At 30.1% G+C, this 27,866-nt stretch overlaps 6 protein-coding genes and 1 long non-coding RNA gene across 9 annotated transcripts; 3 read left to right on the top strand and 4 right to left on the bottom strand.

The window, feature by feature from the left end:
• Positions 1–113: 113 nt before the first annotated feature.
• Positions 114–9,454, bottom strand: LOC130667030 (heterogeneous nuclear ribonucleoprotein U-like protein 1). Of its 3 annotated transcripts, XM_057468403.1 has the most exons (10): positions 9,314–9,454; positions 5,547–5,647; positions 5,305–5,442; positions 3,184–5,000; positions 2,974–3,102; positions 2,726–2,894; positions 2,201–2,449; positions 1,862–2,141; positions 1,474–1,777; positions 336–764 (listed from the first exon to the last, which is right to left on the bottom strand). In XM_057468403.1, the coding sequence occupies exons 3-10, from the start codon at positions 5,429–5,431 to the stop codon at positions 615–617; spliced, it is 3,225 nt and encodes a 1,074-aa protein (XP_057324386.1). In that variant the 5' UTR covers positions 5,432–5,442; positions 5,547–5,647; positions 9,314–9,454; the 3' UTR covers positions 336–614. The 3 variants fall into 3 exon arrangements, with proteins under 3 accessions (XP_057324388.1, XP_057324386.1, XP_057324387.1); XM_057468404.1 differs by lacking the exon at positions 9,314–9,454 and having other exon boundaries at positions 5,530–5,647; XM_057468405.1 differs by lacking the exon at positions 9,314–9,454 and having other exon boundaries at positions 114–764; positions 2,204–2,449; positions 5,305–5,622.
• LOC130667032 (adenylyltransferase and sulfurtransferase MOCS3) lies at positions 6,998–10,014 on the top strand. Its single transcript, XM_057468407.1, has 5 exons — positions 6,998–7,276; positions 7,812–8,025; positions 8,094–8,392; positions 9,254–9,718; positions 9,800–10,014. Exons 1-5 carry the CDS (start codon positions 7,099–7,101, stop codon positions 9,949–9,951), a joined length of 1,308 nt encoding a protein of 435 aa, XP_057324390.1. The 5' UTR covers positions 6,998–7,098; the 3' UTR covers positions 9,952–10,014.
• LOC130667033 (probable galactose-1-phosphate uridylyltransferase) lies at positions 9,930–13,020 on the bottom strand. The gene is made up of 5 exons (XM_057468409.1): positions 12,862–13,020; positions 12,635–12,804; positions 12,370–12,575; positions 11,905–12,133; positions 9,930–10,562 (listed from the first exon to the last, which is right to left on the bottom strand). Exons 1-5 carry the CDS (start codon positions 12,902–12,904, stop codon positions 10,101–10,103), a joined length of 1,110 nt encoding a protein of 369 aa, XP_057324392.1. The 5' UTR covers positions 12,905–13,020; the 3' UTR covers positions 9,930–10,100.
• Positions 13,021–13,329: 309 nt separating this feature from the next.
• LOC130667034 (proteasome subunit alpha type-6-like) lies at positions 13,330–16,064 on the top strand. The gene is made up of 5 exons (XM_057468410.1): positions 13,330–13,490; positions 13,690–13,784; positions 13,863–13,944; positions 15,400–15,829; positions 15,904–16,064. The coding sequence occupies exons 1-5, from the start codon at positions 13,415–13,417 to the stop codon at positions 15,959–15,961; spliced, it is 741 nt and encodes a 246-aa protein (XP_057324393.1). The 5' UTR covers positions 13,330–13,414; the 3' UTR covers positions 15,962–16,064.
• Positions 16,065–16,121: 57 nt separating this feature from the next.
• Positions 16,122–17,508, bottom strand: LOC130667035 (probable small nuclear ribonucleoprotein Sm D2). Its single transcript, XM_057468411.1, has 3 exons — positions 17,355–17,508; positions 16,937–17,192; positions 16,122–16,266 (listed from the first exon to the last, which is right to left on the bottom strand). Coding segments are annotated over exons 1-3 (363 nt in total). The 5' UTR covers positions 17,357–17,508; the 3' UTR covers positions 16,122–16,161.
• A 122-nt stretch (positions 17,509–17,630) lies between these two features.
• Positions 17,631–25,974, top strand: LOC130667031 (polynucleotide 5'-hydroxyl-kinase NOL9-like). The gene is made up of 4 exons (XM_057468406.1): positions 17,631–18,343; positions 18,413–19,867; positions 19,945–20,377; positions 25,647–25,974. The coding sequence occupies exons 1-4, from the start codon at positions 18,185–18,187 to the stop codon at positions 25,847–25,849; spliced, it is 2,250 nt and encodes a 749-aa protein (XP_057324389.1). The 5' UTR covers positions 17,631–18,184; the 3' UTR covers positions 25,850–25,974.
• LOC130667036 (uncharacterized) lies at positions 23,098–25,554 on the bottom strand. Its single transcript, XR_008989788.1, has 2 exons — positions 23,833–25,554; positions 23,098–23,418 (listed from the first exon to the last, which is right to left on the bottom strand). It is a non-coding gene; the product is annotated as an uncharacterized LOC130667036 (long non-coding RNA).
• Positions 25,975–27,866: the final 1,892 nt, after the last annotated feature.

The raw sequence follows: 27,866 nt of genomic DNA, 5'->3' as shown, positions 1-27,866 counted from the left end.
TTATAAAAAAACAGAAACTAAAAATATGCACATGTACAAAATTTAGATAACCATAAGTGCAGTTTTTTCAAATATTTTTTTTTATACTTTATCATTTTTAAAAAAATCAAAAAATTGTTAAACGTCGGCTAACGTCAGTATCGTGTTATTTTGTGAGATTTAATTTATCGAAACAGTGAAAAATTACGAAACACAAGTGATTATTCACAAGTTTTCATAAACTGATAAAATCTGTACATATTTACATTAAACTTGGCATGAAAAAAAGGTATTGTTATTTTTATTAATTTAAAAAATTTATCTAAGACTTCATTGAAATATATTTTTATTTTCAGATAAATATATATTTTATTTTGTGCATGAGTGTTTTATTTTTAATTAATGAAAAAAATAATTGTAATTTATAAATCGTTTGAGAGTGAACAATAAAAACGTACTTTCATATATTTATGTAAATATAACATCCACGAAAATGATAAATTACAGACTAATATATAAATTGAATATAAATAATCCAGTGGATAAAGAAATGATTTATTTATTTAAATAATAAAGTAAAAAATACTCACTTATACATTAAATGATAATTATTTATTTATTAGTTAATGAATTATTTATTTTTGTTGCTGAGCATTTGTTGTTGAACCACTAGTCGGATAATAGGACGTTGCGTATCCTTGCCATCCTTGTGGGTAACTGCTGTTTTGTGTAGACCCTGTACTGGCTGTTGATGCTGTAGTTGAACTACTTCCTGTCGTAGTTGCCTGCAAGTAATTTTTATTTTCACGTAATGCACGTTAATTATTTAATTATTTTATTTTTAAAAAAATAAACTAACTCCTTAACGACCTCGAAAATAAATCATAACTAAATCACTACTCTAGCAACTACTTTTTAAATAAACAAATAATTTATTTAAATAAAAATAATTGTAATGGATTTAAAAAAAAATAAAAGGGCATTAAATAAATGCATCGGTAGTCAGATAAAATTAAATACAAGTATTTATTAATATAATATTTAAAGAATGAACATAACTTACACGTTTAATATATATTCTAATGTAATTATTTATTTTTTTTTAAATTTTATTTCCTTTCAAATAAACGCAGTAATAAAAATTACAGTGTTGTTAATTTTAAAATATTTTAAACTGAGTTAACTTAAATCAAAAGTTAAAAATATGATAAATCATGATTGACTAAGTATAGATTTACGTAGATGATAATTTGTTTAAAAATATCGCGTCTCAATTCTACCAACAGACAATTTTAATTCTAATTTTGAAAAAATCATTTAATAATTAATTATTAACCATTATTACTATGAATTGAGTTTATTTTTTTTAAAGAAAATAGATTAACATACGGTTGTGTGTGTGTCTGTGATGTGTGATTGTGTTGTGTACGTGTACGTGTGTGTGTGTGGTCGTTAAAGAGTTAAAGCTAGTCACTTTTTTTAAGTTTTCCTTACAGTTTGACCAGTGGTACTGACAGACTGACTCTGTGATTGTTGCTGGCCCCAATACTGATTGTAATACTGCTGCTGTTGGTTCCAACTACCCCAATTACTACCATTACCGTAACCCGATTGATTATAACTGCTCTGACTCGGTTGACCACCATAACCTTTCCAATTGCCCCAGCTACTTGATTGTTGGCCAGCCCAACTACCACTTCCCCAATTATTTTGTTGCTGAGATTGTCCAGACCAGCCACCGCCACCGTGTCCACTTCCACTCCATGCACCCGACGAGTGCGAGGAACCATAACTGCTGCTGTTATATAAAATCAAATTAATTTAATAATTAATAAGTTAATAAATAATTAAATAAATAATTAGTTATTTATCAAGGACTTACTTCATTGGACCCCAGCCACCACCTTGTCGTACCGAACCCGATCGACTGCGTTCAACGGCTCCCGATCGTCTGTCACTTGATGAACTACCACGTCTGTCACTTCCACGATGTGACTGCGAAGAACTTGGTCCGCCACGACCGCCCCAACCTCTTGAGGAACCACCATAACTACCACTGTGTCTCATTGGTGGGCCACTACGTGGTCCGCGGTCTCTCCAATTACTACCGCCACCACTACCCATACTACCGCGCCACGTTGAATTACGATTTCTATCAGAGTCTATAAAAAATAATTTGCCAATTAGTATTTATCAAATTAATAATATAGGATAAACTTACAACCACTACGACGATCACGATGATCCCGACTGTCTCTGCTGTCTCGACTAGACCGCGTATCACGGCTATCTCGATGACTATCGCTTTTTTCTAATCGCGGTCTTTTACTACTTGATTGCGGTTGACCAAATCCAGCATCTTTGCCTTCTTTATTATACTTTGATATTAATTTTTTAGCCTCTTCTTCATCAAGTTCAATCCATTCAATAATATCAAACGATTCTCCTACTGATGGTGCAGCGAAATTCGCTATAATTTAAAAAATTTTATTTTATTTAAGTTTAATAATAATAATAATTAGGGATGTGCGAACAGCTCGAACTTACGAATAGTTCGTATTGAATCGAATAATTCGAATTTTCCGAATCATTCGAAAATTTACGAATAATTCAAAAATTGACGAATAATTTGAAAAGTTAGGAATAATTCAACAAGATTCGATTAATATGAGAATATTCGAATAATTCGATTCGATTCAAACCCGATTTGCACACCTCTAAATTAATATTAATAATAATTTAAAACCTTTCATTTCCATAAATTCAGAATCAGGAAGATCTTTGCCGTCAACTAGTTCACGTTTAGCAGCACGGGATTTAAATTCTTCATCTGTTGGTACTATGATAATAGCTTTACGTTGGAATCCATTGAACTGTCTCATCTTACGTCTTTGCGCCGAAGGATATACATTTGTCTAAAAAAAAATATTATAAAAATAAAAATAAAAAATATTTTTCATTTTCAAACATTAATTAATCATTAATTTTTTTTACCTGATCAAGTATATAATTACGTCTTCTTGTCGCAGCAACTTCAATCAATTTATTAAGACAACGTGTGCATTTACCCATCAGTTGATCCCAATTTCCTTTATGATTATCTCTTCTCGGCAATCCCATTACCTATAATTTTATTTAAATATTATAACAACCAGAAAATATTTATTTTAACAATTAAAATATATAAATATATTAGTACCATACCTTCATTCTATCAATTATATTGCTAACACCCAATATATTATATTTTTTTTCCAGATTATCGTTTGAATATTTATTTGCCCAAACAGTTTTTCCAGCAGACGGCAAGCCAACCATCATAAGTATCTCACACTCTTGTCTACCATCAGGTCTACGTGGTCCAGGTATTCGTTCATTGACATCAACTTTACCAACAGGTGTGTAACCATTCAAAATATTTGTACTCCAGGGTTCTTCGTCACCAAAATTACAAACAAATGCATAGTTCTTAGTCAGTATATGTGGAAATAATGCTTTACCATCAAGCTCTGATTTTGAAAATTTAAATGCTTCACCCAAACTTTCATTGTTTAGAGTATAAGATATAACAACATCATCATCAGACATGTCTAAATAACATCCAACGACGTCATTTAAACCAAAAGTAGGTCCATAATCTTTAAAATCATTGTCAGTACATTTTTTACCCGTCTCACCGTAGCCGTAACTTAATTTTTCTTCTCCCAATTGCATACTGGTCAATGGCGCAGACCAACCGGCGCGTAAAACATGGGGATTTTCTTCATCTTCCAATGAAACATTACACTGATGTGTAATTTTAACTTCATAGTATACTTTACCATTTGTAAAACCAAATGACGCTCTTGCACCGGCCCATACGTAACCAAACCCATCATTGTGCATTGGCGTTGCGGATAAAAATTTTGTTTTGTCAATAATCAAATTTAAATCTGAATCATACCAAGACAATAAAACTCTTGAGTAATCAATCTCTGGCTCGTCGTCCATTCTACTAGGACTTTTATGCCGATCATCCTGTGAACTATTTGAACGTTTTCGTTTTCTATCTTTACGATCACGTCTGTCCTGATGATCTTTAGAATCACGTTCGTCTTGTTCTTTTTTCTTAATTTCAACATCATCATTTGTCTTTTCATTTTCAGCTTCTTCCGCTCTTTCATCAGTTTTTATTTTTTCTTCTTCCGGTTCAGGATCAACTTTAGCCATTTCACTGTCTTTAATATCTGATGATCTAGCATCCTCAGCATTTTCTTCATTTTTTGTTATGCTTGAATTGTCATAATTATCCACATCATTGACCTCCATTTCATTGTCTACTGATTCTTTTTTATTTTCATTCAAATCAGTCTTATCATCACCATCACCATCATCCTCATTCTCATCGGAAATTTCTTTTTCTTCTGGACACTCTTTTTTTTCCTCAAGACACTCGTCTTCTTTGTCATTTTCTAAAGCTACTGATTTATCAGGCAATTCATCGGATTTATTAGAAATTTCCATTTTACCACAAGCTTCAGCATCAATCGCTGTCTTAGTAACAGCTTCAGGTTCATCTTGAATAGATGGCCGAATCTCAGGCGCTTCTTCAGCAACTTGAGGTGTACATTCCATTTCTGATGATTCACTGGTCAATTCAACACCCGTGCTATCAATTTTAGTAACTGATTTATCAGCTTCATCAACCTGATCATCATCATCATCAGTAGCATCAGTAACAGGGGCTGGTACCGGTGTTTCGATGACTGGTGATGCTTTTTCAATAACTGGTGACTTAACTGGTGATTCTTGTGTAATTTTATCAGCAACAACAGCTAAAGTTTTTGGTGAACTACGTGTACTAGTTACTTTAGTAGGACTACTACCTGAAGAACTTCTTTTTGGTGATCTACCAGGTGTTTTAACTGGACTCGTTATAACTTTTGTAACTTCTGGACTTTTTTCACGTTTCTCATCATTATCTACACTTTCTTCAGATGAATTTTTCGTACACGAGTCACTTGGTACACTTTTTTTGACGTCTAAAAAATATAAATGTTTATAGTTATTATCTTAATTACTCTTGAAAAATAATTTAATGAAAAAAATAAATAAATAATGAAAACAAGATAATAGATTTTTATGATTATGATCAAACTATAGATGGCCAAGCCATAACAAACTAGACTCTACAATTTAGACGCTACAGTTAAATAGCAATAAAAATAATTAATAATAGTTAATTCAATAATTGTTGATAACAAAATAGTTTGGTTGATAAAATCATAATAAATAAAGTAAAAAACAGTAAAAGTATTTCAGTAGTAATAATAAAAAAATAAAAACCATTAGATTCATCTTCCAACGCCTTGCGAAGCCGCTCAACAAGAACCGCTTTAACTCCTTTGGTATCTAAACCACGTTGACTTAATTCAGATCTTAATTCAACAACTTTTAATTTTGCTGGATCCATTTTATATAAATCTACAAACGTTTATTATTATATATATTAACACGATTATTAATATTCAATCACTGTTTATTAATTTATGACAAAAAAACATGTATTACTAAAAAAACTTCCATACAAGTAGCATAAGTAGTAGTTGACCCGCGCTGATGATAGTCACACAATATGGCGGCATGTGAAAACGCAAACAACGCGTTACGTATAACATCCAATGGTATTCTATTGGTTTAAAATATATATATTTAGGTATATTATGTGCAACCTATAAAATGATATTTTGATGACAACTTCACTTTGAACTATGAGTGTGGACTGACGATGATACCGATACAAAAAAAATTGCACTTATAGTTTTTTAAATTTTCTAAATGTCCATATTTTTATGATCCAGAAGTTAACAGACAATTAAAAATTTTTGGATTTTTTTTTCACCAAATGAATTACAAAAATAAAAATATGCACATGTAGAAAATTTAAAATTTACTGTAGGTGCAATTTTTTCAAATATTTTTGTTTTATAATTTACTATTTAAAAAAAAAATTCAAAAATTATTAGACGTCGGCTAACTTCAGGATCATATATTTTTAGATTTTTTTGTTTTTTTAAATTTAATTGTTAAAAAGAAATTCGAAAATTGTTAATTATTTGCTAACTTTAGGATCCTGTCAGTCGACGTCTAATAATTTTTAAAATTTTTTGAAAACGATAAATTAAAAAAAAAAAAAATTTTTTTCAAAACATTGCACTTAGTTTTTTAAATTTTCTACATGTGCATATTTTTAGATTTTTTTAAAAATTCGAAAATTTTTAATTGTCTGATGAGTGTAAATGCAGCAGACATGAGACAATTTATGAATTTGCAATAAATAAATTAATTAATTAAAACAATGAAATTGAAAAAAATGCACGTACAGATCTTGTATTTTTCTAAATACGCATTTTTTAAATTTTTACTGTACTAACATTTAATTCTTTTATTCTAAAATTTAAAAAATTTCCAATTGGCAGCTACTTCACACTCATGTGAATTCATAAATTTATAAATTTTAAATAAAAAAAAAAATTATTTAAAATAATGAAATTTTAAAAAATGCGCGTACTAATTTTTCATTGTTCTAAATACGCATTTTGAAATTTTTATTCTACTTACGTTTTAGTCATTTACTTAAAAATTGTTTAAATTCCCACTTATCAGTAACATCCACACTCATGATTATCTGCTAACTTCAGGATGATCTGACAATTGTCAAGTTTTCAAATTGTATAATGAATAAATATTAAAATATAAGTAGAGTAAAAATTTTAAAATCCGTATTTTGATAAATGAAAAATTAGTACGCGCATTTTTTTCAATTTTATTATTTTTATTTATTTATTTAATATTTATAAATTCATGTCTGCTACATTCACACTCATTTGGAACGTAACTTTATTCTTATTGGTTATTTCTGATAAATCAACAATTCTATTTGATTTATTTTAATAAATAATCATTTTTTATTAAGTTTTATTGGTTGATTATTTTATACCAGGAAATAGAAATAGTTTTATTATTATTATTATTATTATTATTATTATTATTATTATTATTATTTGTTGTAATTGTTATTTATTTAGTTTTTTTTTACAAATACTGTAAGAATATTTTTTTAATTTTTAATTTTGAAAAATGTCTGAAGAAGAATTGGTACGTGAGATAAATGAATTAAAATCTTTATTGAAAAAAAAAGAGGATGAATTATTTAAATTAAGATATGATAAAGAAATATTACAGAGTAATGGGTTAAATAATAATGAAATAATGAGATATAGTAGACAGATTCTTGTTCCAATAATTGGAGTTCCAGGTATTTTGATAACTAAATAAATATTTTTTAATGATAATTAATACAGCAGACGTCAGATAATTTTTAAATTTTTATAAATAAATTACAGCTTTCAAGGAAAAAAAATAAACTAATGCACTCTAATAATAATTTCAAGTCTTTCCTAAGCATTAAAAATTATTATTATTATTAAGTTGGTTTGTTAAAAAATATAAAAATCGTCGGTTTTCTGTTGCTTTCATTATCACATTTTTTGCTGACAATCATTTAGACACGACTCTGATTAGAAACTTCGATAGAATCCAATTTGAAAATTTTTAATTAAATTCAGTCCGAAATTTCCAATCGAAACCAATTGATTGAAAATCAGTTGGAAATTTCTGATTAAATTCGATAGAAAAATTTCAGTAAAAAAATAATATTGTATTTTTTTCCAACTCAATCCGATGATCATCCGATTGAGTTTCAATTGGAGTTTTTGATTAAAACTGATTCTATTTCTTAAGTTATAAAATGAAATAAAAAGTATTAATGGAAATAATTAAAAATTTTTTAGGACAATTAAAAATAAAAAAGTCATCAGTATTAATAATTGGGGCCGGTGGTTTAGGATGTCCCTGTGCTTTATATTTAACTGGAGCTGGAGTTGGTCATATTGGTATAATTGATTACGATACTATTGAGTTAAATAATCTTCATCGTCAATTACTATTTACTTGTAATGATATTGGGAGAGCTAAAGTTGATGCTGCTGCTGACCATTTAACTAAGTATTTATTAATATCATTATTTAATATCAAATAAAATAAATAATTCTAATTAATAAATATATTTATAGACTGAATAATAATGTTAAAATAACTCCGTACAAAATTCAAGCTAATAGTAATAATATTATTGACATCATCCAAGATTACGATGTAGTAATAGATGCTACTGATAACGTACCAACAAGATATCTAATTAATGATGCCTGCGTATTGACTGATAAACCATTGATATCCGGATCAGCGCTTAAATTAGAAGGACAATTAACCGTTTATAATTATAAAGGACCTTGTTATAGATGCATTTTTCCAGAGCCTCCACCACCAGAAACTGTAACCAATTGTGGTGATGGTGGAGTTCTTGGTGCTGGTAATTTATTACTAAATCTAATAATTTATTATATTTTTATGATACCAACATCGAAACTCATATAGAATATTAACATTATCAGTGTATAAATCTGCTTTGCTATATGTCGTTGTAAATATTTTTCATAGTAAACATATTGGCAAAAAGTATATGGGTTAATAAGATCGACAGACAGTTTATTCAAGTTTTTATTTATAAATTTCGTTTTTATTGGAAAAAAAAAAATTGTTTAAGTTGTTTTGAAGAATAGACTGCTACGAAAAATATTTTTATGATACTAGCATCGAAACTTGAAGTTTCAGTGTCTCTACAGCCAGTCGAAACAAATCAGTTTCAGTCTGAGGCCGCGAATAAATATTAGCAAGCGCGTAAATTGTGAATGCCTTTAGTCAGCGGGCAGAAACAAACTTGTTTCGTCCCTTGGGAACAAACAAGATGTTTCTGCCCGCTGACTGAAGGCTTTCGCAATTTAAACTCTGATACTTGTCATTTGTTAGGTAATAATTTCAAACTATTAATTTTATTTACGTAAATGACAGTTCTGACTTTGTGATTAAAGTTTATTAAAATTAGAGTGAATAATAAATAGTATTTATAGTTTCTGCTCAATTATAAATTGCAAATAACAATTTAGGCTTACGCTAATATTTGATGACACCATTGGTCATAAATTAACTTGTTTCTGACTGGCTGCTAACACTGAGACTTTAAGTTCCAATGCAGGTAATCATGAAAAATCTAGTGTGTAACTCAGGATAAAAAAGGATTTCAGATTGCGGGTAATATCAGCCAACTTCACCGTGGTCTGAAATCGTTTTGTTTCATCCCTTGTTTATTACAATTAATTAATTAATATTTTAGCTGTTGGAACAATTGGAGTACTACAAGCTCTAGAAGCGCTTAAAATAATTTTAAATATACCTGGAGTTCTTTCTGGACGACTGATGCTCTTTGATGGACTTGAAATGACATTCCGTACAGTTAAATTACGTTCAAAATTATCAAATTGTGCTATCTGTGGTGATAAACCGTCAATAGATAAATTAATTGACTATGAGCAGTTTTGTAATAGTCGCGCAAATGATAAAAATCCAAGCTTAAGTTTATTAAGTAACGATGAAAGAATTACTGTTGAACAATATCATGATATAAAAAATCTTTCGCAACCGCATTTATTGATTGACGTTCGTTCATATGAAGAATTTCAAATTTGTCATCTAGACAATGCTACTAATATACCGTTTACTGATATTAAAAGCAAAGGAGGTTTCGAAGTTGCTAAAAATATTGTTGATAAAAAATTAAAGGAAGACAATAACGTTAATGGTAATTTTTTTAATTCTTATCAGTTATTATTAATTATAATTGTTAGATCATTAACAATTTTAATAATGGTTTTTTTTTCAGTATATATCTTATGTCGTCGTGGTAATGATTCACAGCGAGCAGTTAAATTATTAAAAGAATCACTTGACGACAAATCAAATAGAATAAAAGATATTATTGGAGGTATACATTCATGGACACATAAAATAGATTCAACATTTCCAATATATTAATTATTTCTTTAACTATTTTACAATAAATATGTATATATATTAATTGATTACTATACATTTTTATGTTGTTTTGATTAATTATTTGTCTAAAGAATAATTTTACAGTCTGCTCCAAGCAAGTAATTAAAATTTATCTAATAAGTAATATATTAGTTGTATTTGGCAATCAAATCGGGAGTTAAACTAGTCTCTGGATGACGATAGTGAGCATCAGGTAGACTACGTAATTTTTCAGCAGCTTGTTCTGGGGTCAAATCTCTCTGGGCTTGTGCTAATAATTCATAGCCGACCATATGCTTTTTTATTGAGGATGACCGTAGCAAAGGTGGTAAATAAATACCGTGGAATGTCCAGTGTTGTGAATCTTTCTCGATCAATGGTCCTGTTGGTGCACCATGCCAGCCCATTGAATATGGAAATGAGCATAAAAATAAATTATCATATTTAGTGCACAATCTTTTCATTATAGATGCCAGTGATTCTTGCTGATCTGCTGTAAGATCTTGGATTCTGGTGATTTGTTTCTTTGGTAATAACATCGTTTCATAAGGCCATACTGCCCAAAATGGGACCACGACTACCCAGTCACGATTTTCTATTACAATACGTTCCTGATACATTGAAAAAAAAAATAGTTATATATGAGACTGTGCCAAATTAAATCTATATTTTTTTTTTCGGTTCTATACGTAAATTACGTTAAATGTAAAATAAAAAAAAAATTGAGTACCAAGTTGGGCCCTTCAACTCAATTACAAAACGTGCGCTCGCTTAACTAAGATTTCCCATTGAAATAACATGGGAAAAATTTTTTTTTTAACTTTGAAATTTTATAACTCGTTAACGGATCGATAAGTTGAAACGACCATAATCTATTTTTATAGAGAGTCAAATTTCAAAATTTACTTTTATACGAAAATTTCAGTTTCTTTTTCCAAATAATTAATTTACCCTGATTAAACAAAACGATTTACTCAATTATGAATGTATCTCTATATAGTACTCAAATTGAATCGGTTTAAATTATTTTTAATCATTTCTAATCGTTTTGAATCATTTTTTTTGACTGATAGTTTTGCTGGAAAAGTAAAAATAAAAAGGAATTTACCATAAATTTGAATTTAAGCTTAAATAACGTTTGAACGGTTAGATTTATCAAAAAATTATAAGAGACCTTTTTTAATTCTATACAAAAATATGTTATGGGCGTTTCGATATTTAATCCTTTAACGAGTTAGAAAATTTTTAAGTTTAAAACAAATTGTTCTCATAGTTTTCAAATAGGAAATCTTATTTAAGCGAACGCGAGTTTTGTAATTGAGTTGGAGGGCCCAACTCGGTACCCAATTTTTTTTTTATGTTACATACAACGTAATTCTCGTGTGGTAACGAAAAAAAAAATTTCGACTTTATTTGGCACAGCCTAGTAAATCGATAGATCGATACTGCCATTCTAATATTTCGTATCCTACATTTGGTAAACTTTTCAGGAGACGATAAAAACGTTTCACGGTCGGAAAAGAAAAATTATTTGTATTTTGTTTACATTGGTATAACTTACAAATTTATTTTCATGTTTTTCATAAAATACAGGCATTTGTAGTGAATAAAAAATTTTGAATGATATGCTATAAGAAAAGTAAAAAATTATGCATAATTACCTTCTTACTCATATCGTTAATTGCTTTTTTAAAAATTAACTTAAAATTAAAAATACTAAGCGTGTCTGAACCTACACGAATGTGGAATACGACATATTAGAATATTTATTTAAAAATACTAAATAAACAATTTGACCTCTAAAATTTTAGCATAAGCTGCACATTGTTACAATGATTCCATTTTTCAAAAAAAGTGAAAATGTCAAATTTTATGGGAGACGACGTATTAGAATGGCAGTATCGATACATACATTTAAATCAATTAATTAATAGTTTTTTTTTTATTAAATACCTTTTTAATTAATTCTTTTTCAACATAATCAATTAAAAGTGGACGTTGATGACGTGAATGATATTCATGAAGATTTAAATCTTTTCTTTTGGCTTCAAATGGCAAAAATGAACTTGCCCAAATTTGACAATGAGGATGTGCGTTACTGCATCCCATTAACGCACCGCGATTTTCAAATATTTGTACCCAAGTCCACTTTTTTCCTAATTCTATCATTTCATTGATCCATCTAAATATAAATTAATCCGTCTTTAAATTTCCGGAGTTTATTTTCCAACAAATCAATGAGAAAAGTATAAAATATAAAAATATGCACATATAGAAAAGTAAAAAAACTATAGATGCAATTTTTTCAAATATTGTTTTTTTAAATAATTTATCGTTTTAAAAAAAATCCGAAAATTTTTAGACGTCGGCTAACTTCGGTATCATTACTAACTTTAGGGTCATAAAAAAAAATCTTACTGTTTAATAACTTCAACAATTTCATCAATTTTCATCAACGCAATAGTAACATTTGATTTTGGATGAAAGCACATGACTTTACAAGTTCCACGTGCTTCTGCCATTTGAAATAATTCATCATCTGATACCGGTGGTCCAGGTACATCTTCAAGTAATGCAGGAAAATCATTAACAAATGAATATGTATGTTCGTATTTCGGTGTCACCTGACCAATTTAAATAAATTTTAAAAAACAATCAATTATAATTTAATAAACAAACTGACTTTGTCATTAACTCGAGGGTTTCCAGGACACAATGGATTATTTGGATCATACTCCGGAGGATCTTCATCATTTGAAGGTTCTACTTGTCCACCCCAAGGTCTTTTCATTCTATGAGGTGACACTAGTACCCATTCACCTTTTAATGGATTAAATCTGATATGCTGATGATCTAAACCAATAAATTATTTACTTATTTTATTAAACATGTAGTAATTTAAATAACTACCTGTTGGATTAAAAATTTCTCCACTCTTTTTTGAATCAGCCATTATTTATTACTGATATTTATTCAAATATCTTTTACTAATTGACCTTTCAATGACAATTAGACATCACTGATAAATATTTAATTCTTGTTATCTAACCTTTAGAGTAGGCGTTAGCTCATACTTATCAATAAATATATGTCATATATACAATATTGTTGATATAATTCGAGTAAGTATTCAAATATGTTATTAATAAACAGTTGCTAGATAATAATCATCATTCATTTATTTATTTTTTTATAAATTTTAAATAAAAATGACAAAAAAATAAAGTCGTAGTTTTTATAAATTTAAATTTCCCGCGGAAAAAAATAAAAAAATTTGTTGATCCTCGTTGGGTAACCATTTGAAATCTTCTGCGAAATTTTAGGGATTGATTAAAATATACCAACAACGCCATCATTATAAAATTGACTCAACTCCAGAAGCATTTTGTTTAACCTCTAGCTTGGTCTGCTTGACAATTTAATGCTCAATAATATTTAATAATCATCATCATTACAATCAGACATGGCGAGAGGCAGTAGCGCAGGTTTTGACAGGCATATTACTATTTTTTCGCCCGAAGGACGATTATATCAAGTAGGCAAGTATCAAAAATATAATTTACTAATTATTTAGCATTTAAAAAAATACCCAGTTGCCAGCTTAATTTTTTTCTATCATCATCTACTTGAGTTTGTATACAGCATGACACGGCGTGATCAGCAACTTTTCAATGGAACTTATTTACTTATTAAATTTATTTCTATTTTTAATTAACTATTTGCTAATTTAATTTTCAGAATATGCTTTCAAAGCAATTAATCAAGGAGGACTTACTTCAGTTGCTGTAAAAGGTGTTGATACTGCTGTGTTTGCTACACAACGTAAAGTTCCTGTAAGTCTTAACCTCTTTTAAAATTAATTTATTCATTACTATCATTTTTAATTGTTTATTTATTTGCTTTTTACTCAGGATAAATTACTTGATGCATCTAGTGTTACTCATATATTTCAACTTACTGAACACATTGGCTGTGTTATGACTGGAATGATTGGTAAGAATATTTAAATAATCCAGTAATTTAATTAATCAGGGTGGCCACAAACCGGGAACTATCAGGGAATTTAATGCAACCGGAAATATCATGGAAATGTCAGGGAATTACGAAAAGTATCCAGGAATTTAATTGCGACAATTCAAAACTTAAAAATTTATCAGTAATACCAAATAAAAGTGTAAGGGAAAATAGATTTTTAGAAATTCCATACTCCAATAAGTCATTTATACAAAACGGTCCCGGAAACGGAATTTTAAGATTAGTTAATGACTACTCAAAATTGTTAAATTTTTTTGGTGGGTCTATAAATCTATTCAAAAAGTAAATTCGAGTGGAAATGAAAAATAGAGTGAAAACTGAGCCCAATAATTTAACTGTATGACTGTTTAGGTTTATTTCTTTTTCTTCCTTCCGGAAGAAAAGCGTCAGCTTTTGTCCCGTTGTGCGGAACGAAGTTGCCGCTTTTCGCCTCCGTCGAGGAGAAAAATAGTATTGACACCTTGGGCAGTAAATAAGAAAGCCCTCGGTGTAAAATATACTACTATTTTGGATCATTTGTTATTTCTTTTTTTTATTATTCGCACTGTGATAACGCGAATGAATATTGTAAAATTTTTTATATTGCGGAAAGCGTTGAATAAATTAATGTACTAGTTACAAAAATTAAGGGTTATTGAAAAATAGAAAATTTTGAAGTGATTTTCAACAGGCTGTAACTCGAAGGAAAATGGTCATACAACAAAAACAAAAAAGCCAAGTTGTAGCTTAAAGTGTCTTGTTTTCTGATTTGATCTTTAAATTTTTTTATTATAGGCGGTTCTGGAGTAATCCTTAGAAAACCATCGAAAAAAAACTTTCAAATTTATGCTTGTCTTAGAAACTGTCTGTGGGCTTCATTAAATTTTTTTCGATAATTATGATCAATTTTTGATTACTCAGAAATCGTGCATAATAAAAAAATTTCAAGACCAGATCAGAAAACTAGACACTTTCAGCTACGATTTGCCTTTAATGTTTCTGCTGTACGACCATTTTTCTTCGAGTTACAGGCGTATGAAAATCACTTAAAAATTTGGATTTTTTAAAATATCCCTTAATTTTTGTGACTAGTGTAATTCGAATTTATTTTAATAATTAAATTTCTTATTAAATATTTTGACTTACATATTTTTAACATCAAGTAACCCCAAAAGTAGGCCATATTAATTTTTTTATTGACTTTTTTTTGGTTTCTCGCATGATTTAATCATCAGATTTAATTATCGCCAATGAAAATATAACAAAAACTTTGAATATTTTAAATACGAATAAAAATTCTGAATCAGGGAAAAATGTGGAAAGCTTTACTGGAAAACCGGGAAATATCAGGGAATTTCGAAATCATTTCTTTGTGACCACCATGTTAATTATTTATCTAATATATTAATAAAAATATATAATTACTTATTACAGCTGACAGCAAATCACAAGTCCAACGTGCACGATATGAAGCCGCTAATTTCAAATACAAATTTGGCTACGAAATACCAGTAGATACTTTATGCCGCCGTGTTGCTGATATTGGTCAAGTTTACACGCAAAATGCCGAAATGCGACCACTTGGTTGCTCGATGATGCTGATTGCTTATGACAAAGAAAAAGGACCTTCAATCTACAAAGCTGATCCTGCTGGTTACTTCTGTGGTTACCGCGCTATCTCTGTTGGTGCTCGACAGACTGAAGCTAATTCTTACTTGGAAAAAAAATTAAAGAAGAAACAAAATTATAATTATGATGAAACAATACAGTTGGCAATAACTTGTTTATCAACTGTCTTGTCGGTTGATTTTAAACCATCAGAAATAGAAGTTGGTGTTGTTTCTAAAGACAATCCTAAATTCCGGTAATTATTTCAATTATTATTATTATTATTGTTAAAAATATTTACTCATTTAATTTTTCTTTTATTTGTTTTAGGGTTCTTACAGAGCAAGAAATAGATAAACATCTAACTGCCATCGCTGAAAAGGATTAATAAAAAAAAAATATAAATTTCAATATAATTTTTATAATTAATAATTATTTCTTTTTTAATATCAGGTGAAATTTATAATACAATCTAATAATTAATTAATTAATTAAAATAAACTACACACTTTGCGATTTAAATTAAAGGTATTATTTATTTTTATTTATTAATGATTAATATCCAAAGTACAAAATACGATAAATTATTCATTTTCCTGAAGCTGTCGCCAGTGGATTTCTTAATACTAAAATTACAGAATCACCACGTAGAAACATTTTTGATATAAAACGATCTTTGTTAACGGGTTTTGCCTGTAATTCAAACGAAAAAAAAATTAATTAGTTAATAATTTGGCAAGTATACAACTCAACCACAAGCGACCCTACCAAAAATAAAACTCTACCCAGTTAAAATCTGCCCCAACACGCCTACCTAAAAAATTCCTTTTCCAATAAAATATCTGCCACCTCAAAATTTCCACCATTAAAAAAATCTACCACGATATAATCACTGCCAAGTTGCATTTATGAATAAACTCTACCATTCGAAAAGAAAGTTATGAATTGTGTTAGCTTTAGCACCACAAATGCTAATTATTAATTAAATAATTCGCCATAAATCATATCCTTAATTATATTCCTAAATCTTTCCTGATGATTCCCAATCATTGAAAAATTAATTTTTTGTCTGTTCAATACACAGCCGTAAGTTGTTGGTAGCGATTTCAAATGGTAGAGTTTATTCATAAATGCAACTCGGTAGTTTTTTTTCTGATAGTGATTATATCGTGGTAGATTTTTTAAAGCTTGAGATTTCAAGATGGTAGATATTTTATTAGATGGAGTTTTTTTAGGTAGATATGTTGCGGCAGATTAACTGGGTAGAGTTTTATTTTTGGTAGGGTCACTTGTAGCTGTTGTATACCTGCTAATAATTTAAATACATATTTAAATATAATTATTAAATGAATAGTATACGTACTTTCTTTTTTCCTTTACCAGTACGAGGCAGTTCAGTCCACATTTCTTTAACGTTTTCCAAAACCATATTACAATGCCTATCAAAAGCTTTAACTCGGCCAAGTAATTTTTTATTATTCCTACAATTAATTAATACTTGGGTATTATTTTTAACTGATTGTGTAAGTACTGATAGCGGTCCGGTATTGAATTCTTCTTCTTCACGTTTGGACAACTCTTCTGGTGTCATTTCAGACTTTGGTTTTGCTAATGAAGTCCTGTAATTAATTATTTAATAATTTATTATAATTTAAATAAGCTTCAAGTACTTATCAGTACGTGCCGGCTAGGTTATGAAAAAAATAATAAAATTTTTACGCTCCAATATATGAAATTAATTTAAAAAACATGCATAAATAAATGTTCAAAAAAATACTCACATTTTAAAAGTTTTTACAAATTTTATTACTTAATTTATGTAGAAAAATTAGAAAAATTATCAAAGCGTCTGTTTATGCGTTTTATTAACGATGTCGACTTTTTTTTTTATTACACGTTGGTATTAATAATTATCAGTAATTAAAATTCATAGATGTCACTACGTGATATTGTTGTTGATAATGTAGAGTACTTGAATAAATTTTAAAAATAATTATACCCTAACTGCAAGTTAACTTCAAGCTACTGCCGTATTCTGAAGCCAACTTGAAGGAAAAGTGTTGGAGAGCAAACAGTTACGGTCAAGTTGACAGTGCACTGATAGCCACACTTTAAATATAATTGCTCAGCAAGTTCTGCAGTGAAACACTTTCGGCTAACTTGACGACAAGTTTCTGGCAAGCCTCGGCTGGATAATACTTGCGTGCAAGTTGATGCAAATCAACTGCTGTCATCTGAATGTAATTCGACAGAAACACTTGCCGTCAATTTCAATTGAAAATTTCAATCAACTTGACGTCATTGTCTGACAGTAACACTTGTAGTCGTCAAATTGAATTCAAGTTACAGACAATTTACTGTCAACTTTAAGGTAACTGCTTGCTCTCCAATACTTTCCTTTAAGTTGGCTCCCGAATACGGCCGTAGCTTGAAGTTAACTTACGGTCAAGGTGGCTATCAGGGTAACAAGCTCGAAGAGCTCGAAAATGTATTCACACCAGTGTTTTCGAGCTCAAGGAGCTCGAAAACAGCGGGAAGTTTTGGGGCTGGTTCGCAGGGTCAACCGATATACAGATTATTTTAGTTTATTTAGGTCTTTTAAAGCGTAAAAATGAAGAAAAAAAAATCTATAACCAATGATGATGAAAATTTAAGTGACGAATCAATGAATAGATATAAAATTGTTCATGATTCTAATAATCTCGAAGTATTGAATGCTGGTGAATCTTCAAATAATTGTGTGCCAATTAATTCAATAAATAAAAGACAGGTAAAATTTTATTATTCAATTATTTTTATTGTTAATTTATTAATCCAATTTCTTTTTATATTTATCAAGGACTCATGGAGCAGTGCTCCGAAAACAGCAAAGAAAAAATTTAGAAATCCAGTTACTATTAAATCGAGTTTATCTATCCCAATTCCACATGTGTTACGTGTTTCACCAAGACCAGATTTTGAAATTCCTCGTAAAAAAAATAAAATTTCTGATGAATTTGATTTTGATGAATCAAGTCTTCGTGTACCAATAGTACCATCAATAAAACTTGAGTCAGTAATTGAAAAACGACAGGCTGAAATGAATAAACATAATCGTGAATCATCAAGCGAATCACAAATTAAAGAAAACACATCAAGAAATTCATCAAGCGAATCACGAATTGAACACGAGACATCAATAGATTCTGATGAATCTGTACCAGCACCAAACTTTTATGATTCTGATGATAAAACAGCATTTCATTCTTGCTGTCTTGGAAATAAAGTTATTTTTGCATTAAGTAGTTCAAACAAATTTTCATTCTACGGTAAATTAAAAATAAAGGTACTGTACGGTGCTGTTGATATTTATGGATGTACGTTAAATAAATTAAATACCGTCACACCAGTGGAAATTTACTCACCACGCAGCCCAAATTTGTTATGTATCCAAAGTACATATTGTCTTGAGTCTAGTAGTTTTGATAATTTATCAGATGTTTGGGATACATTGAAAGAAAATAATATTGATCGTAATGTAGAACCATTTAAAACATTTGCTGATAATATTGAAGCCGGCTGGTCCGTGTTCACACTTCAAAATTTTGAGAATAATTGGACTCGATTTCTCGAAAGATATTTGTCACATCGATTATTTCCTGTAATTGAATGTAATACTAATAATTATTGTATACTAGGTGGACGAGTTGAAATGGTTTTACAAAGTTTCATTTATTCTACAAAAGCACATAAACAAGTACTTTGTTTTAATAATACTAAAGATAGTGTTGAAGCTGTTGTTAATGATTTTAAATCTAGACATTCATCACGAATAATATTAGCTGGTGGTAAAAATCTTGGTAAATCAACGACAATGCGTTACCTTGTTAATAAATTATTACACGAAACTGACCAAGTTTTAGTATTAGATTTTGATCTAAGACAATGTGAATTCACTCCAGCGGGATGTATTTCTATGACTATTGTTCGTAAACCACTGTTAGGTCCTAATTTTACTCATTTACAAACACCTTATCATCAAATTTATATGGGTGGAATTGACGTAACTCGTTGCTTGACAAATTATATTGATGGAATTAAAAATATAATTGAATGTTTAAATAGATATTTAGATAAACAAAATAATCCAATACCAGTCGTTGTAAATACTATGGGTTTTTGTAAACGTATTGGTTGGAATATTATGTGCCATATTATTAAGAGCATTAAACCAACAGATGTTATTCAAATAAATTCTAAGAAGGCTGAATGTAATTATAATAATTTATTAAAACATCAAGTTGTTATTAATGAGGTAAATACAATTAATTATTTCATAATATTTTAATATTTTATGTAATTTTTAGTAATAATTAAACTATTGTCTAACAGAGAAATTCAGAACTAAGTAGGGTAATTTTGGATAATCCTGTATTGAAAGAATACAAGCATTATCTTGTAAATTCCGACGCTGAGGTTCTATATAAAAACAGCAAAACTTGGATCGTAGAACTTGATCAATTGAGAGAAATTGTAATGCTCACTTATTTAAGTGATATTACAAAAGCTAAAAATAACACAAAGTCATACATGACCTTGACAAGTGTACCAACAACTATCAATGAGATAACGCCGTATCAAATTCCATTTTCGGCTGTTAAAGTATCACTTGGATATCCGGTTGTTTCTCACGTACTGTCTGTTATCAATGGTAATATTGTTGCTTTAAGTGGTATTGATTTGGATGATGAGCAATGCAATACTGAGAAGGTATCTTATCCAAAAGTTTTAGTACGAGCACCTGTGGCTACGTGTTATGGTTTTGGTAAGTATTTTTTAATTCATTTATTAATCGACTGATATATGGCGTTACTAATTCCAAAAGGACATATTTTATGCGCCCTTTTGGCTTTGGGAAACTCTTAAAAGTCAAAAGGGCATATAATTTTATTTTCATTGCCAATCGTTTTATAGACTTATTTTATAGCTAAAAATTGAAAAAAAAAAAAAAAAAAAAAACTTTGAAAACCAAAAGGGCATTTAGCTTAAGGAGACCACTAGTATGGCTGCCTGAAAAAAGATGATTTTTGGGAATTTAAAAAAAAAAAATTACTGCAAGGAATGTTTTAATTTTTTAAGGATATATTTGTAGATAAATAATACATGTCAAAATTTTTGGATTAAAAAATTTAAAATTCAGCAAATTATTCTCAATCTCTTAAGGCTCCAAAAAAAGAAGTCCCCTCACTGCTGCAGTGAAAGCGACCTTCACAGTGCATGAAATTTAAAAAACCAAAAAGTTCATTAAGTTAGAAGGTATTGGCCGTGCCATGACCCACGATCGAAAAAAAAAAAATCTGTCTATCGGTTGACCCTGCGGGCCAGCCCCAAAACTTCCCGCTGTTTTCGAGCTCCTCGAGCTCGAAAACATTGTTGTGGATACATTTTCGAGCTCTTCGAGCTCGAAAATACTTTAGTGTGCCATTGTTTTAAAAAAATCTGTCTATCGGTTGACCTTCCGGGCCAGCCCCAAAACTTCCCGCTGTTTTCGAGCTCCTTGAGCTCGAAAACATTGTTGTGGATGCATTTTCGAGCTCTTCGAGCTCGAAAATACTTTTGTGTGCCATTGTTTTTGAAAAAAACCGATGTTAGCATTTCTTTCTCCCACGATATCTCACGAACGAATTGACCGATTTTGATGGTTGAGGTGGCAATCGGCGTATTTTATTGAGTTCTAGAGCTGAGAAAATTTTAAAATTGTTCGGTTCAGTTGTTTCGAAGATATTCGCAAAAAACCGTTTTTTACCATTTCTTTTGCCCGCGATAACTCTCGAACGAATTAACCGATTGAGATGGCTAAGGCGGCAATCGACGCGTTTTATCAAGTTCTAGAGCTGATTAGATTTTGGAGTTGATCGTATAAGTCGTTTCTGATAAATCAATAAAAAACCAAAAAAAAAAAATTTTTTAAATTCTTATTCTTTGTATAACTTGTAAACTACATGATCGATTTACCCCAAAATCTAATCAAGACTAAGTTTTGGTGAGCTCTTTCGATCGCCACCAAGTACGTTCAAATCGGTTCATCCGTTCCAAAGATATCGTCGGACAAAAAAAAGTTCACACACACACACACACACACACACACACACACACACACACACACACACACACACACACACACACACACACACACACACACACACACACACACACACACACACACACACACACACACACACACGTCCATCCGGGAATAGTCAGAATAGTTTCCTAGGACCTCAAAACGTCGACATCTGATGAAAACTCGATTTTCGAAAATCGGACCGAAACCAATAACTTCCCTTTTTTGAAAATTTGCAATTTTCTTAGCGGGAAGTTAAAAAAACCGATTTTAGCATTTCTTTCTCCCACGATATCTCAGGAATGAATTGACCGATTTTGATGGTTGCGGCGGCAATTGGCGTATTTTATTGAGTTCTAGAGCTGATAAAATTTTGGAATTGTTTGGTTCAGTTGTTTCGAAGATATTCGCAAAAAACTGTTTTTTACCATTTCTTTCTCCCGCGATAACTCTCGAACGAATTATCTGATTTCGATGATTGAGGCGGCAATCGACGTGTTTTATTGAGTTCTAGAGCTGATTAGATTTTGAAGTTGATCGTATAAGTCGTTTCTGAGAAATCAATAAAAAACTAAAATAAAAAAAAATTTTTAATTCTTATTCTTTGTATAACTTGTAAACTACATGACCGATTTACCCCAAAATCTAATCAAGGCTAAGTTTTGGTGAGCTCTTTCGATCGCCACCAAGTACGTTCAAATCGGTTCATCCGTTCCAAAGATATCGTCGGACAAAAAAAAGTTCACACACACACACACACACACACACACGGACGTCCACCCGGGAATAGTCAGAATAGTTTCCTAGGACCTCAAAACGTCGACATTTGATGAAAACTCGATTTTCGAAAATCGGACCGAAACCAATAACTTCCCTTTTTTGAAAATTTGCAATTTTCTTAGCGGGAAGTTAAAAATTTTATTTACCAAAATGGAGTTTTTAAAAAAAGTTTCGGATTTCGCGTTAAAATTTAATGATTTTAGGCCTTTCAAAATTACATTATCTACACGGAAAAAAAATTCACGGATTTTTTACGATTTAACTATCGTAATTTTCATTATATAGTATTGTAACGCTGGACTATAAGTTTTCAATAATAATTTTTACAATAGACTATCGTAATTTTTATTTTATAATTTATACTACTACCAGAAAGAAAAAATCAGATACTATAGAGTAAATTATACAAGTTGTGTTAACATAAATTCTAATACAACTATCGTAAAATGAATGAGTCGGTAATGTAGAATTTCTTTAAATATAAAATAATAATTAGAAGTCAATGGAGTAAAATATATTTTCTTAAAAAAGTAGAACTTATAATTAATAAAAAAGAAAAATTTATCATTTGGAATTTTTTTTTTTTTTTTAACAGTTAAATTGAGAAGGAAAATACAATCTCGAAATAAAAATAAAACATGTTGAAGTAGTAATAATAAAACATTTATTTAATATTTTTTCAAACATATTTTTTTGGTATATATAAAATTTATGAATAAATAACTCATTTATTTGTATTCAAAATACGCACATGTAGAAAATTAAAAAAACCATAGGTGCAATTTTTTCGAATACTTTTTTTCTATAATTTATCATTTTTAAAAAAATCCAAAAATTATTAGGCGTCTGCTAACTTCAGTATCATAAAGAAATGTTGAATGTCCATAATTTGAGGTTATTGAAATGTTTTACCTCTCGCAAAGCCGGGTAAAATTATTCATTGTCGACAAATGAAGATTATCCTGTAACAAAATTAGGAGAATTGAATTTATTAGAAAAAATAAATTTTCATTCATTTAGAATCATTTATCCTATGACCACAAAATACTACTAAATTGTTTATAAAAATAAACTTCTTGTCCAGATAAATGATTTTAAAACGAACGATATACATGATACTGAAGTTAGCAGATATCTAATAATTTTTGGATTTTTTTTTAGACGATAAATAATTAAAAAAAAAATATTTAAAAAAATTGCACCCATAGTTTTTTAAATTTTCTACATGTGTATTTTTTTAGTTTTTTTTTTTTTGTAATTTCTTTGGTGAAAAAAAAAATCCGAAAATTACTAATTATCTGCCAACTTCAGGATCATACGATATACCCACAGAATATTAAGTTTAATAAAAATTGAATAATAATAATTATACTTACACCACCAAATTATTATATTCCACAATCTATGTAGGTTTGTAATGACGAAAGTACAGTTTTTATTTTAAATTTCTTATTTACAATTGTCCGAAAAACGTCATGAATAATAACCTCTATTTCTGCACTACACTGTGGATAAAGATGAACTGATTTATAAATATATATAGTTGAACCACAAATAATACAGACAAAGTAGATGTCATCATTTGTATTTATATATATATATATACACTCATACAAGCATCACATCATGGTTTGTGACAACACTTGTCTTTCATACGTAAACGCTTCAGATGGCATATACTATACCATTTCAGAAAATTTACAATCCAACTATCGTAATTTTTGTAGCTTGTATTGTAAAAACATAGAGGCAGCACTGTAAATTAAAAGGAAGAATAAAAGAATAAATAGTATAATTAAATCTTATTTTTTATTCTTTTACTATTTACGATAGTAACATTGTAATATTTCTTATTGAATTGATTACAATAAACTCTTAATGAAATTACGATAGTGAATAGTAAAAAATCTTTTAAAAACTGTAAATTTTCGTATCATATATTTGAATGTTACAGATAATAAAAGTATAGTCCAGGATTACGATAGTAATATTGGAATTTTTCGTCGAATTTTTTTTCCGTGTATTCGATCGGAAAACTGGAGGTTTATGGTATTATTTATTATTATTGTTAACAGTGTATAGCATATTTATGCCTTTTACACTTCTTGCCTTTAATCGCAATCGCTACCTTTTTCTATTCCCTCCTCTTTTTCATGCGGCTGTGGACCGACTTGTGCTTCTGTACTGCATCATTACGTGATGCCCTATACCCCACCTTTTTGCCGTGGGAGTATAGCGGCAAAGGGAAACCACAGAGAAAACCTTTTGCCAGTACAGCTGTCATTTTTCGGAGCAGGTGAAGTTCCAGTGATCGATAAAATTCCCATTTTACCGATCACTGGCTCTTCAGTCCGCGCCTAGCGCACAGAGACGTCCGATCAAGCTCAATGCATGGCTAAGCGGTCACCCAGCCAAACAGTAACCACGCTCGGTGCTGCTTAACTTTGATGATCGCCCGAGCCACACATGAACCGATCGGCTGCCTCTGCCCCTGTAAGGAGGTTTATGGTACGGAAAAACATATACAAAAGAAGCTGCAATAAGAATCAAATCGATCAGATAATTTGTCTTCGAGTTAATACTGCAGCAATTTTGAAACATGTACTTTCGAGAATCGGTTTATTTCACATCATTGATCTCCCTTAAATTATACGCCCTTTTGGCTTTCGAAATTTTTTTTCCGAATTTTTAGCTTCAGAATAAATTTACGATATGATTAGCTATTAGCGACTAAAGCCAAAAGAGCGTATAAAAATATGTCCTTTTGGAATTAGTGACGCGACATTTTAACACCTGATTACGAGACTTTATTTAAATTTACCATATTGGAATAATTTATTTAAAATATAAATATTAATAAACATTTTTGCATTTTTAAAGCACTGGCACATTGATATGTGATAATTAATTTAAATTTCAATACGTGGTGTTTAAATTTGAGAACCGATGGTTATATTTATTTCCGGTATATGTTTATCGTAAACTCAAGTAGCTAAATATTTGTGTTCAAGCTCAAAGAAATTCCTTAAGACTCTCTTGTTATCATTTGTTTGAATAAATTCCAATATTGATATTTAAAAAAAAAATAAAATACAATATAAAATTGATATTTATTTTGAATTTAGTAAATTCTTAAACTTATTTTATTATTTTATATTAATATCTCATGTAATAAATTTTAATTTAACAGGAATAGTACGAGGTATAGATATGGAGCAAAAAAATATATATATAAATACTCCATTGTCAATTGATGTATTACGATATGTTAATTTTTTAATCGGAAGCATCCAAGTTCCTACATGTTTGCTTCAACGAAATAAATTGGGTTTGCCGTACACGAGTCGTCATCCAAGAAGGTGCTTTCGAATGAAAAACCTCAAAGATATATAATTCTTATCTACGGATGATTGAATATTTTTTTTATGTACATTGATAAAAAATTACATCATTGAAAAAAAAAACTATTTTTTATACAATAAATATTAGTTGCTCTCTTCAGACGGTCTTTATTTATTATAACTCTGTAGTAGATACATATATGTATAAAATATTAAATTATTGATGATAACGTAACAATCCACACGATATAAATTCTACGGAATGCACATCAAAGTAAAATCATACTGCTAATTTACCCATCATTACTATCATGTACACTAACGTGCCGTTAGATCTATTACATTTACCTCTGAGAATATAAATTTACGTTACTACCTCTCATTAAGAGCTTTTAAAAATATTATTATAATAATACCTAGGTATTGTTATTATTATTATTTCTCTTTTAAGTTAAATGCTCAGGAGGGGGGGGGGGGTGTGACGCTTTTTGGGACCAAGACAATTCATCCCCGACGATTCATCCCGGACCATTCATCCTCGCGACAATTAACCCCTGCGACAGTTCATACTTTGATAACTTATCCCCGACAACTTATTACTCAATTCTGATATTCTTAATAGAAATCAAGACATTTTTAATAAACTTTAATAAAAAAAAGGTCCTGGGGCCTAGAGCAATTTTTCACATTTTTTTATGTGTGGGCATATTTTTTTAATCGTGCATACACAAAATTTGTGAAAAAAGGGCGCTATGTTTTACACCTTTTTATGTGTGGGTATATTTTTTAGATTGCACACATACAAAATTCGTAAAAAAAGAGCGCTATTTTTCACACTTTTTTGTGTGTGGGTATATTTCGACAGTTACACTCGTACACAAAATATATGAAATAGTATCCACGGATATTATATTTTCTTTGGTGATTTTATTTTATTTTTTCGATTATTTAATTAATTATTTGTGTTTATCTTAAGTTGATTTTAATATATATTATCTTGGGTATAAAATTACAGTAGAACCTCTATAACTCGAACTTTAAGGGAGAGGCAAAAAAAAATCGAATTATAGAGTTTTCGAGGTATAGAGGATTTCGAGTTAGGCAACAGGAGCTGTCGAAATTGATGTGTATTGCAGTGAATCCTAACTACGTCTAAAGGTATGATAATTTTACAATCGCCAACAGAAAACCTGACGTCAGCTATAAATTCTATTACCATTTCGTAGAACTGGTAATCCTAATAAGATATTTACATACGGTAATAATTTTAAATTCGAGATGAAGAGGTCCAAGTGTATGAATTCGAGATGGAGGGTAAAAATGTACAGAAATAGCTTGTAGACTTACTACTTATTTCGACTTATAGAGGGTAGAAATTTCGAACATCGGAGGTTTTGGGGCTTGGAGGGAAGGGGATGAAACATTTCTTCGAGTTAGGAGGTTTGCGACTGATCGATGTTTGTCTTACAGAGTTTCTACTGTATATGATTGGGAGTCATTGTCGTGGTGATCAGTCCTCGCGGGGATAAATTGTCGGGGATGAATTATCAAAGGTTGAATTGTCGCGGGGATGAATTGTCGGGGATGAATTGTCCTGGTCCCAAAACGCAGTGGACTCTCAGGAGGTTATCCCCGGAAGCCCGACTCTACCGAGGGCCTCACCTGAACGCCAAATCGTTACTGCTTCATCAACAAGATGATCAGCATGCGCAGCAGGCCAAGTTTCGTTGCCTTAGGGGACGGAGGGATCCAAGGAAAACAGCTTTCTGCATCCGCGATGCCAGAAACTCAACTTGCGCTGAACAAGTTGGTATTCTAGCTAACGCAGACACGAAAGACTGTTTCATCCCTCCTAGGACGCCAACAATGAGTACGACAAGCTTGACACGATAGCCTTGGTAAAGTTTACCAATTTCAAACAGGAGATCCTGATATATTTTGTGTTTGTGTTCTTCTTTGACCGTGATTTTATATTCAGCAGGTGCTGAAAACTCAATGACATAAATGTCACGAGTGGTCTTATCGAAGAGCACAATATCAGGTTTATTGTGGTCGATTTTCCGCGTTGT

The sequence above is a fragment of the Microplitis mediator genome, chromosome 4 (assembly GCF_029852145.1).
Source record: "Microplitis mediator isolate UGA2020A chromosome 4, iyMicMedi2.1, whole genome shotgun sequence".
Classification (NCBI taxonomy): domain Eukaryota; kingdom Metazoa; phylum Arthropoda; class Insecta; order Hymenoptera; family Braconidae; genus Microplitis; species Microplitis mediator.
This window is presented reverse-complemented; position numbering and strand designations above follow the sequence as displayed.